Consider the following 12,411-nt stretch of genomic DNA (forward strand, 5'->3'; position numbering starts at 1 on the left):
GCTCAAGTTGTAGAAGATACATGTCCTGAAGCACTTCCAAGACCCTCTCCTCACAACTTATTTCTGCTTTTCTTTGTCAGCTTTTTCCTCTCTTACTTCAAAATGGCTTTCTTCACAAATTGAACAATCTAGCTTTTCATAGTACCCAAGCTTTAAATCTTTCCCCATTTCTCACTAGGGAGAGAGAAAGGCCTTTTTTCTCAGATCCAGTTTGAAAATATGCCAAGGAAGGGCTCTGACTGGGCCATCACTGGACTCATCAGTTGTAGTCACAGGGCAAAATACTATGATTAGCTTGGTTTAGGTGTACTCACTATCACAGAACCAAGCTACTGTGAGTAGGGAAACAGAGTTATCTAAAAACATAACAACTTCTAATGAAAATATGTATTTGCTTGGGCTTATGGAGGTGCAGTTTTCAGTGGAGGGAGATAGGAAATCTTTCTGGGCCAAAAATCCCATAAATGCTCATTTTGTCCTAATTAGTTGTGTGTCTTTTTATGACAAGATTGTGAAATCCTTGAAGGCAATGTTTGTATCTTAAGACAGTGACCATGTCTTGTTTTCCATAGACTGATTGTTAGGTCTGAAACCTCTCTCTCTCTTCATACATATATTTAAATAACACGTGTTGGAAAACATACTTAACCTATGTAACTGTGTTAAGCATCATACACTTCTATTGTTAGTATAGTCTTTACGGTGTTTGGAACTTTGAGCAGCCAATCTACATAGTTATGCCTAAACACTGAAAAGTAAGTAAAAATATTTTGAGAAATCAGTTCTATACAAAAAAAAAAAAAAAACCCTAACAAGCTGAAATAATGTTTACATAAATGACCAGCTTAATACTATGGATTTCTCTCCAAAAGAAGCCTTCAATTTAATTTACAAGCTCTTCGTTCTGATTACCAAGTGGTATGATGAGTCTTTTTAGTAATTTTTCTCAGATTCATGGATCTGTGGTGGCTAGTTGAGCAGAATAAATTGCTTTTCAAAACAATTGGCCCCTCTGTGTTTCTGATGCTGTGTCTCCTTAACGTTCATTCATGGCCCAGTAACATCTCTGAAGGTTCACATTCTGTTTCTTTTGGATTTGCCTCCTGTAGGAAGATGCATACAAAGGACTACTCATTTGCCTGATGTCATCCTGATCCCACACATCACTCCTGATGTCATCCTGATCCCACACGTCACTCCTGAATTCCTCTATGATTTGTTTATCTGGAAAACAGCATTCGTTTTTTCTGTGCCCAAGTGCTCTGCTTTTTCTGGCTCTAGGAAATGTGGGTCTGTGCCTCATCTTCTGTTTCCTTGGGGACCTGTGTCTCTCAATCTCTAGGAACATGGGACTGTCACAGCTCCCAGCATCAGAAGTGTCCTCATCTGTAGGATACTTGGGTTTCTCCCTTGGAGTTGCAGAAAGCTTCACACTTTGGACCGTAATTGAAGATGCCTGCCCATGGTTTAATTCATAACCATTAGCATTTTTTTCTTTTGAGGGCTCACAGCTTATATTCTGGGTGAAGTATTTACCTCTGTAACTTCCTTTCAAAGAGAAATTACTAGATTCTCTGCTTAGAGATCTCCTTCTTTGTCCGATGCACCAGGATTTGGATCTCTGACTACGGGACCTTGATCTTCTCTTGATAGTTCTGCTGGAGTGTGAACCAACTTCTGCAAATTGAGAGGACTGTTTGAATTTTGTCTTCTTCTTCCTGAAAGCACATAGCTTTCTACTACTCTCTCTCTTAGGAGAAAGGGCAGTTTCTGAAGTGCAACCCCAAGAAGGGTCCCTCTTTCTGGCTTTGCAAGTACTCAAAGATCTTTCTCTGGGCAATCTTCTTTGCAAATACTTTGGGGAAGAATCTGGGTATTTGTTTTTTTCTACTTCTTTTTTCTGGAAATTCTCCTGCTGGCCAAGACTCAAAACCCTTCTTTCACTTAGACCGCATTTCCGTGTTTGTCCCTGATTAAAAGTTGTGGGGGTACTCAGTGTACGTGTCATTGTTTCACTCTTTCCAAGATCCTGGACCTGACCAGGGAACAACTTTACCCTTTCTGTCTTCCTTTGTTGAACATGTGTTTTACAGTCCACTAAGCCTGTCCCTCTTTCCCCTTGTTCTGTCCAATTCAGAATAGAATTAGTAGGACATGTGCCTTTGTGATCACCTGGTTCTGGTTTGTTTTTCATCCAAACATGGGTTTTCCTTGCTGTTTTATGATGGACTCGTGAGGTGTCCGATTTCTTCAAGGAAGACTTAGCATTTGGAAATGGTTTTAAGTCTGACAGGGGCTTCTCCTCGTTTGTCCACTGCCACTGGGTGTTTTCAGCCTGCCTTGTATCAGGGTGAGATATCAGGAGAGTCTTATCCACAGGCAAAGGTAAAAAAGGAGCAAATCCAATGGATTTCTTTTTCATCCTTGGTGAAGGAGCAGAACACTGATAGATGGCCCGTTGGTCATAGTTCTCCATGTTGTAAGGTGAATGAACAAAACTGATAAACTCATGAAGAAAATGGTGGGTGTGCTGTAGGAGATAAGGTTCCAGGAGGTTGGTAAAGGACTCATTGTCCAAATCATATTCTGTCATGTGTTGGAGGATAGTGGCTAGGATGGTCTTCACCGTGTGGCCATAATCTCCGTAAACAGCAGTTAGTTCACGTTTCAACCAGGGAATCAATCTGTGTAAGCAACCTGGATTTCTCTTGAAATAATTAGCTGAAAGGTGCTTTTCAATTCTGTTGCCTTGAATATACGACACCCAAATTCCAGAATAATACAGAGCTCTTCTGAACTTCATAGCTACCTGATCTTTAAAGTGGCCCAGGGAAGTGACGTTTGGGTGTAACTTCGTATTATCCCCAAACTCACTCAATAACTCTTGGATAGTCAGCTCTCTCAATGGTCTTATTTTCCGTGCAGTGCCTTCAGAGATTAATCTGACATTATTATTTTGAGAAGACTCCAAAGATCTTTCCTCCTCTGAGGGCAGAAACACTGCATCTTCTTCCTTGGTATCACTGTCTGGTCTAGTGGGACAACACTGAGATGGAAAGTATTGCACACAGGAAGGTGAGGATTTCTTTCTTGATCTTGAATATAAAGAGTCATCACTATACTTGTTGCAACAGGGATTCCAATTACACTCTTTCTGAATATCCTCTGAACAGCTGGAACATTCACAGTCAGATGAACGATCTAATGGCATTTCCCCGAACAGATTATATGTCATAGTCATATTAGAAAAATTGGTTCAAATCAATTCCTCATCTCACATGAAAAGTATTTATTAAAAAGAGTCCAAGAATATTTTTGTAATGTGCTGTATATCCATAGAACAAATACTAGAATAAAAAATAAGCAGAAAATTATTCTCTCAAATTAATAATAATGTGCTCAATAAAACCCAACATAGACAAGACAAGCTCATATTCTCTTTCTGGCTCGTATTAGTTGTTGCCAACTGTGGAAGGCAAATTGGAAATAAAAATTAAATTTAAGAACCATATTTTTGGACCTAGAAATTCTAATTCTGGAGACTTAATCTAGATATTTATTTAGTACTTATATGTTGATTGGTTTTTGTAATAACAAAAAACTGAAAACAACATAAATATCCATCAGTAGGTGACTTGTTAAATAAATGATGATTTATCCGTAGTATGTGGTTTATATATGTGTATATATATATATATATATGTGTGTATATATATATATATATATACACACACACACACATATACATACACACACACATACACACATATACATATATACATATACATACATATACACACACACACACACACACATATATATTTACCAAACGCAGTGCCATCCAGTAGGTTCTAGCTCATAGTGACTTTATAGGACTAGGCAGAACTGACCCATAGGTTTCCAAGACTGTAAATCTTTACAGAAGCAGACTGCCACATCTTTCTCCCATGGAGCAACTGGTGGATTTGAACCATTGACATTTAAAGCCATTCAAAAAATATGAGGAAAATCTATATACACTAATATGAGAAGACGGCTGAATATATTTTGTTAAATGAAAAAAAAATTATATAGTTTTATATATATATATATACGTGTTGTTGTTATGTGCCGTCGAGTCAGACCTGACTCATAGCGACCCCTCCTTGGGTTTCTGAGGCAGTGTCACTACGGAAGTAGATTGCCCAACCTTCCTTCCGAGGAGTGGCTTGTGGGTTTGAACCACTAGACTTCTAGTTAGCAGTCAAGTGCCTTAGGCACTATGCTACCAGAGCTCCTATATATATATATGTGTATATATACCTATTATAAAACCAGAAAGTAAGCATTAATTTCTGGCAATATTGTGAACTAGATACCCTGAACAATTCTCCAAGTTGGAATAACAAAATAATGCTAGCTATAACAGTAAAAATGAGCCCTGGTGACACAGTGGTTAAAGTGCATGTTTGCTAGTTAAAAGGTTGGCAGTTTAAAACTACCAGCCAGCCTGTGGGAGAAAGATGTGGCAGTCTGCGTCATAAAAACTTACAGCCTTGGAAACCCAGTAGGGTAGTTCTACTCTGTCTTATAGGGTCTGCTATGAGGCCGAATCAACTCACCAGCAGTGGGTTTGTATGATATACTAGTAAAAATACAGATATTTAAAAAACAAACATTGCTATCTTGACCAGGAAATAAATGAAATCCTCAGAGGTAAAATAATTAAAGGTAAATAGGAAGACCGAGAGAGAAGTGAGCACAGATACCATCAGATGCCCAATCTGGTGACCTTGAGCTTGGATTCGGACAGTCAGAACAGATAGATGCACTAGGTAGGAGACAAAGAATGCTCTCTGTCCAAGGTTGTAACTGTGATAAAAAACCCCAAATGTGTGACCCAAAATGCCTACATCATCATTGAAAATGTAAATTAGGAAAAAAAAAAAAAAAAAAAACCACCCATATGAGGGTCAGAAGGAAATTCTACCTAAAATATTCTGTGATTTCAAGCATTAGATACATCAGTCTGCAGGCTGAGTTCACACAATCTTGTTTTCCTGAAAACCTCAACATGATCATTTATTTTGAGGTTGGTGGTGACCTCAAGCATCTGAAAGAGGCAAATACAAATTCTTCCTGGAGGAATGCAACTTAAGCCTAGGTCTCACAGACAAATTTCCTCTGAAAAATGAACTCACAATAAAAACCCCCAAACAAACAAGAAATAAGTCATCGTAGCAAGAGTCCATAGAAATAGTAGAGAGTGGACCTGGTAGCTAAGAGATTCCAGACAGTAGAATTATCAGAATTAGAAAATAAAATGAATATGCTTCGTGTGCTCCAAAAAGTAAGAGTATTTTGCAAGTATTACAGAAGAGTATTTAAAAATAGGACCAGGTGCATTGGAAACATAATCAAACAATTTCTCAAAATTAAAAATATAAATAGTGAAATTAAAAACATGAAGGGACAAATCAAACAGAATAAATGCAACTGAAGAGATTGATTAGTGTACTATAATAGAGATCTGAAAAATCAGCATAGAGAGTACTAGAGAGAACAAAAGATGACAATTTTCAAGGTAAGTTAAAGACAATTAGAATGAAGTGAGAAGGTGTAGGATTCTTAGGAAATTATATTCAAGAGAACAATATTCAAAGGTATGTCTGACAACTTTCCACAATATGTAAAACATATCAATCACCATACAGCTTCAAGACTGTAATGAAATTCCAAATACGATACAGAAAAAAATATCTGTTCCGAAATGTATCAAGGTGAAACTGCAGTAGAGATAAAATGACTTTCTGATTATATCTATGGAGACAAAAAATAGTTGACCACATCTTCAAAGTACTACATGAAGCATACTTCTCACTCTAGAAGTGCATATCCAGTAAAAGTATCTTTCAATAATTAGGTCAAGGTAAGGATATTTTGAGAGAAAAGAAAACCTGAGAAAGTGAAACACGAACCAACCCTCCCTAGTGGCCCTAGAGAAAGAGGTGGCTCAGGAGGAACATGACTCAAGAAGGAATCTACCCAGGTCACCAATGTACTGGACGTGTTCTCCATCTTATGTGTTCTACCTATGCCCTCAATACTGTTTACATTTTTAAATCATGAACAGAAGCAAAACTGAGCTAAGGAGTAAACATAATGCACTAAAGTTGAAAAAAGAAATGTATCTTGAAATCTTAGTCTATACATTTTGATCATTTCAGAATGGCATTTTCATTTCATGCTTTGATAAAAAATTGTTCAACATTTAAGTAATAAATAATTTACTGTGACTTACGTTTGATGTTTGTAAGCAGTGGAATCTTCCAATTTCTTAAACTCATAGAATTTTAGAGTTTGAAATAATTTCAGATAGTACCTTATCTAATGGTCTTTAAAGGGGCTCTGGTGGCATAGTGGTTAAACCACTCAGCTGCTAACTGAAAGATCAGTGGTTGCAGCCCACCATCCGCTCCATGGGAGAAAGATGAGATAGTCTTCTCACATAAAGATGTACAGCCTTGGGAGCCCTATGGGGTTCTGTACTATATGGTTGCTAGGAGTCAGAATTGACTTGATGGCAGTGGCCTTGGTTTGGTTTGGTTTAACTCTTTAAGACTTTTGAAAGCAGAGAGCTCCTCTAACAAAAGCACACACAGAAATGCAACACAGCTGTATCTCAACCTTCCTTCTTTACCAGCACTGCCTATCCCATCCCACCCATGTCTTTCAAATGTTGCTCCACTGAATCACTTGGGCCACAATGGAGTTTAATTTAAACAACTCTTGTCTACTTCATGTCTCACTAGTACAGAAAGCCTTTATGTAAACCACATGGCAGATTGTCATCTGGTTTCTGACACATTTCCACTGAGACAGTTATCCTAAGATATTGTTCACTCCATTTCACTGCTCACTTTAGACTCAAAAAAAAAAAAAAAAAAACCCGCACTGCCATCGAGTCAGATCCAACTCATAGCAACCCCTCCTTGGGTTTCCGAGGCGGTATCACTACAGAAGTAGATTGCCCAACTAGTACAAGGTTAAAAAAGATTTTGCTTGTCTCTAGATAAAGATTTCCTCAGATAACTTCAAAATATTAGCCCTGGCTGTGTCAAGGGTCCCGATTTCCATTCTTCTCCACCTAAACCAAACCAAACCCATTGCCATCAAGTCAATACAGACTCATGGTGACCCCCTTAAACCTGGCTATAAAAGTCTCTCATGTAAAGGTAGTTCTCATGGGCCCCCACACAGTACCACCCTCCAAACCAGAAAACTGGGCTGTCTACCCTGGTCTCCTCATTCTAGAGCCCCCTCCATTGTCTACCATCTGTGTCTTTTCCAACTGGAGGGATGTGATGGGGCCAAGGGTTCATGTCATCTAAAATCACTCCTTCCACCCATAGAACCACTCCTGGTTCCTAGGAATATTAAATTTCCTGCTCAAACAGTCCTTCGAGGGCTGCACCAGCCTTCTCTGTGGCCATTCTCAATGCCAGAGTATACAAAACTAGAGCAATGGGATGAGATGAGTGGATAGAATTTGGACACGGAGACTGGGGTGAGTGAGGCTTCTCATAGTACCCGATTTCGGGGAAAGGAGCTGGGATGCACTTCATAGAATCTTACTCACTTTGTACTCTTATCCCAACTTTACAAAATTTAGGAGCCAGCCTGCTTTCATAATGTTCATTTCCTCTATCTTTTCAAGATATTTTTATGTTACTTCAAGTATAATTTTATGACATTTTATCTAATTCCTACTATCAGATCATCCAGTTTAAAATAACCTATGTTTAGAAGTCCTTCTAAGTTACAAAGTTTTAGTTAATTACTACTTTTTAAACAAATTAGCCTAAATGTTTGCTTAACTTCCATTCCTTCTCTTTATGTCTCCAGCCATCCTTTTCAGAGGCAATGTTCTCACCAAATCTTCACTTATCTTAAAAAGAAAAACATAACAAGAATTACATTATTTAGCAAATTTACCTCCCAGAGGATCTGGAGCTATCCAGACTCATTTGAGGCTGGCTGGTGGATTAGTTTAGTTATAGTGGATCAACTCTGTTTTGTTTCCATAGAGACAGAATTTAGAACACAGGCCAAGTTCTACTGGTGCAAGAGAAACAGCACCATGTTTTCCACAAAACTTGGTGTGATGGAGCTGTTTGTCAACTTGGCTGGACCACAATTCTGTGTGGTTTAAGCAATTGTGATGTGGATTGTTCCAATGATGGGATTAGATGTATATGTTTTGAGCAGCCACTCTGTTGAAAGGGAGTTTCCCTAGGGGTGTGGCCTGCTTCCAGCATATTTATGGACATCCTGGGAAAAGAGACACTCTTCTGTGGATTGGGATCCTGTTGTGCTGCCTACAACTATCCATGAGCAAACAATCCATGATTCGGCCTGCAGATCTTGGATTCATTTGTTGGAGTCAACAGCCAGTATACTGCCTGCCAACCTTGAGCTCCTCAGCCCCTGCAGCTGCGTGAGTCGGGAAAAGATTCCAGCTTGATGTTTGATCCAAGAACTTGGGACTTGCCAGCTTCTATAAGTGTGTGAGCAATTTTCCTAAGATAAATTTCTCTTTCTCTCTCTATATAAGCTCTACTGGTTTTGCTTCTCTAGAGAACCCACTCTAACACATATGTGAAGGCATAGGGTGACATGATCCTCTTTACCACTTGCTGTGAAGTCAGCTCTAACTCTTGGCAACTTATGTGTGTCAGGGGAGAACTGTGCTCCATAGGTTTCAATGACTGATCTTTTTAGTAGTTAACCAGCCCTTTCTTCTGCACAACTCTAGTTAGACTCAAACCTTCAACATTTCACTTAGTATCCAAGAACAGTCACTGTTTGCATCAGCCAGGACTCTTGATGCCTCCTCAGGGAATTATAATTTGACCTGACTGGCAAACAGGCCAGAAACTAGAAAGACAGAAAAGATGAGGCAGAAGACCAAGGTTAAGATAACATAGTGATGGGTTTTGTCAGCAGCTTGGACTTTATTTTAGGGCCTAAGGGGAGCTGTTAAGGACACATTCCAATAGCTCATGCATATATTTTATCATCTAGTGTCCAAAACAATCCTCTGATGTAGCCAAGAAAGAGAATATTAGTACCCTTACTTTACAGGTGTATAACCAGAATTTCAAAGCAGGTGGCAGATCCAAGATCTGGATGTAGATCTTCACTCCAAGCCTAGTAATCTTTCCTTTACACCAGCTGCTCCTTAAGCCTTTTTATTTCAAATGCTTTATGTTATCTACAACAGTGACATATGGGATTTTTATCATGACTAATGCTAAGAAATGCATTTTACATTGTGATAAAGTATATGCATAGTATCTGTGTATATACACACACACACACAAGCTCCTGAGACAATACTCAGTAAGTGCTATCCATGCCGATATTCTCTTTCTATCCTGTTTCATTTCATTTAAAATGATTCTGGTCATGACCCAGTAAATGGATTTCATGACCCACTGATGGGAGATGAAAAGTACTCCACTAGAATATTACTTTTTAATCTTTTTCTTTTTCTTTTTTTTTTTTCCTTTTCTTGCCAAAAGAAGAAAACCAAGGCCAATCTTACTATAGGAAAATGCTGAAAAGAAAAAGGCTGAATCCAACTCATAAACCCAAATTTAGGAAATCACAAATTAAATTTCAGAAAAAAAAAAAATCCCATACCATGGTTTTCTGAGCCTTGATTAATAGAACAATTCTGGAAAACATCTTGCATTTTGGCACTGTGTTCCTGGTAGACAAAATTTTACTTGGTTCCCGGCTGGGATTTATGTTGGAATGGAGATCAAAAAACCAAACTCCTGCCATGGTGTCAATTCTGACTCATAGAGGCCCTATAGGACAGGCTCGAGCTACCCCCATAGGGTTTACAAAGCTGTCCATCTTTACAAAAGCAGACTACTCATCTTTCTCCCATGGAGCAGTTGGTGGGGTTCGAACTGCTGACCATTTTTGGTTAGCAGCCAAATGCCTTAACCACTGCACCCCCAAAGCTCCTTGGAATTGCAATCACTCTAAATCAGAGGTTCCCAAGTCTGGCTACATAATGAAAAGCATCTAGAACCCAAACCAGTTGCTGCTGACTTTGATGAACTCCTACATGGGTCAGAGTAGAATCATGCTCCATAGGGTTTTCAATGGCTGATTTTTTTGGAAATAGGTCACCAGGCCTTCTTCCCGAGCCGTCTCTGGACTCCACCTTCCAACCTTCTGGTTAGTGGCCAAGGGCATTAACCACCTGCACCCCCAGGGAAATGTAGGGAGGTGACAGATCCTCGCTCGTCTTTGTTCTCTTACCTGTGGAGAAGATAGCTCACTGGCTCCCTGCTTCCTGGTTTCACATTTACAGTAAGAGAGCTGAGTTCATGCGTTTTCCTACTTCTTTTAGCTTTGTGACCATGAGTGCATCTCTTAGTTATTTGCTACTTAAAGGGCGGTGCGGGGAGCAGCCCCAAACACCACTTGGGAGCTTGGTAGAAATGCAGAATCTCAGGCTCTAACACAGACCTATAGAAATGGAGTGTGCATTTGAACAGGATCCTGCTGATTTGTATACAATGACTTTGAGAAGCACTGGCTTGCTGCCATGAAATTCGAATTTCCCTGCAGTGAAAAAGGGTGTAATATTGACTGCATAAGTTTTTGTAAGGACCAATAAAGAAAGCATAAGTAATACCAATTTCTATCATCTCCAGGGCCTCTTGCTGAAGGCAATAGACCTAAGAGTATAACACAGAAAACAATAAACACTTCTGTGCCATTTTCTTCTCAAACTTTGAATTTTTACAAGATGAAAGTACCTTCAGAAATAGAACAGGGCCTATTTTGCTCTTTGGTGAAATCTGTCAATATCCCCATGTGATCTGAGTCATTTCTGTTGGTTTCGGTGAGGAGTTGAAGGGTACCCCAGGGTGGGATCCATTGTCTATGCAGCTAACACCAAGAACCCTGGTCAGAATGGCAGTCCCTCAAGAGGTGTGCAACGTCCCTCCCTGCTGCCTGGAGACCGCTGTTTCCGAGCAGACACTCACATGCTCAGATGCTCTCGTGCAGACGCCTGCCCACTCTCCTGGGTGCCAGCTCCCTTTTCTGACTCCTCCCGGTAATGAACTGTATTTGCTGAGTAGCGCCTCTGCGCCACACAGGTGCTAGGCTAGGAGCACGGCAGCACCACCGCTCGATGGGTTCCCAGCATGGTGGAACCCACAGTCTGATTCTTCCCAGCATTACTCCTGCTCCAGGACCTCAGCCACCCAATTCCGATTATTACTTATCTCTGCCCCAGACTTCGTTCCATGCTTTGAAGTGACAACCATGGTCATCTCACTGCTAACTTCAGTAGTGAACTCACTGTCTAGCATGATTCTTCCCCCCTACAGACTAACTCTAACAATTTATCAAACACTTCCAAAATCAATCCAGTATTAGTCAATTGATTAAGTCAGTCTTTATCCATCCATTGTCTATCAAATACCTTAGAACACACACAGTTTTTCAATCACTGTTGTAGAAGTATGTATGGCCTCATATCTGTTTTGCCAAACTCAAAAATGAAGAATACGATGATTCCTAGTAACAACACCCCTGCTGTTAGGATTTTTTTAAGGACAAGTTCTCTGAGGAGTGCTATACCTAAGGTCACCATAATCACAATAGAAAGAGTAATGTTTTATTGAGTAACTTAATGAGGACTCTTTATTTGATGTCATTTATAGCCTTCCCAGAAACCTCCCATTTTGTATACATCTATCTCTAGTTCCACTTCCTTGCCATTTTTCTTTTTTGACTTTGATTTCTTAGTAAGGAGCCACCCCACTGAGGTGGATCTGAATATTCACCTGTTCTTTGACCTAAATTTAAATAATTAGGTCATCCTAGACTTGAATAATTGGTATTATGTATTTCTGCTAAGGCATTTGACTGCTAACCAGAAGGCTGGTGGTTCAAACCCACCGGCCATTCCTCGGAAGGAAGATTGGGCAATCTACTTCCATAGTGATACTGCCTCGGAAACCCAAGGAGGGGTGACTGTGAGTCGGATCTGACTCCACGGCAGTGAGTTTTTTTTTTTTTTTATAAAATCTAAAAATACTTTATGTCCTTGATTTCATTAGTTGTTCTAATATTATGAGAAACCAGTTGCGTAAAGTTCAAAGATCAATTATGTTTCTTATTAGTAATGTTGTTTTATGACAAAACTCTCTATTAGAAGGGAAGTTCAACTCAATGGAGCCAAACATGGGAGACAAAGACATAAGCTTGTTAGAGGTGAATGACGTGATGTATGCAGGCTCAGGGAGAGAGAAGAAAGGAGGGAAGGGCTTGGAAAATAGTGATGAACATGCAATGGAAGAGAGAGAAAGTAGTTTCTAGTTTCCAAAAAAGGACAAG

General features: G+C 39.5%; 1 protein-coding gene across 1 annotated transcript; it reads right to left on the reverse strand.

Moving 5' to 3' along the window:
- Positions 1–1,036: 1,036 nt before the first annotated feature.
- Positions 1,037–3,211, reverse strand: LOC103208074 (E3 ubiquitin-protein ligase Topors-like). The gene has a single exon (XM_007953752.1). The coding sequence runs from the start codon at positions 3,209–3,211 to the stop codon at positions 1,037–1,039; it is 2,175 nt and encodes a 724-aa protein (XP_007951943.1).
- Between the last annotated feature and the right edge of the window lie 9,200 nt (positions 3,212–12,411).

The sequence above is a fragment of the Orycteropus afer genome, unplaced genomic scaffold (assembly GCF_000298275.1).
Source record: "Orycteropus afer afer isolate SDZICR_OR568_19922 unplaced genomic scaffold, OryAfe1.0 scaffold00410, whole genome shotgun sequence".
Taxonomy (NCBI): Eukaryota; Metazoa; Chordata; class Mammalia; order Tubulidentata; family Orycteropodidae; genus Orycteropus; species Orycteropus afer.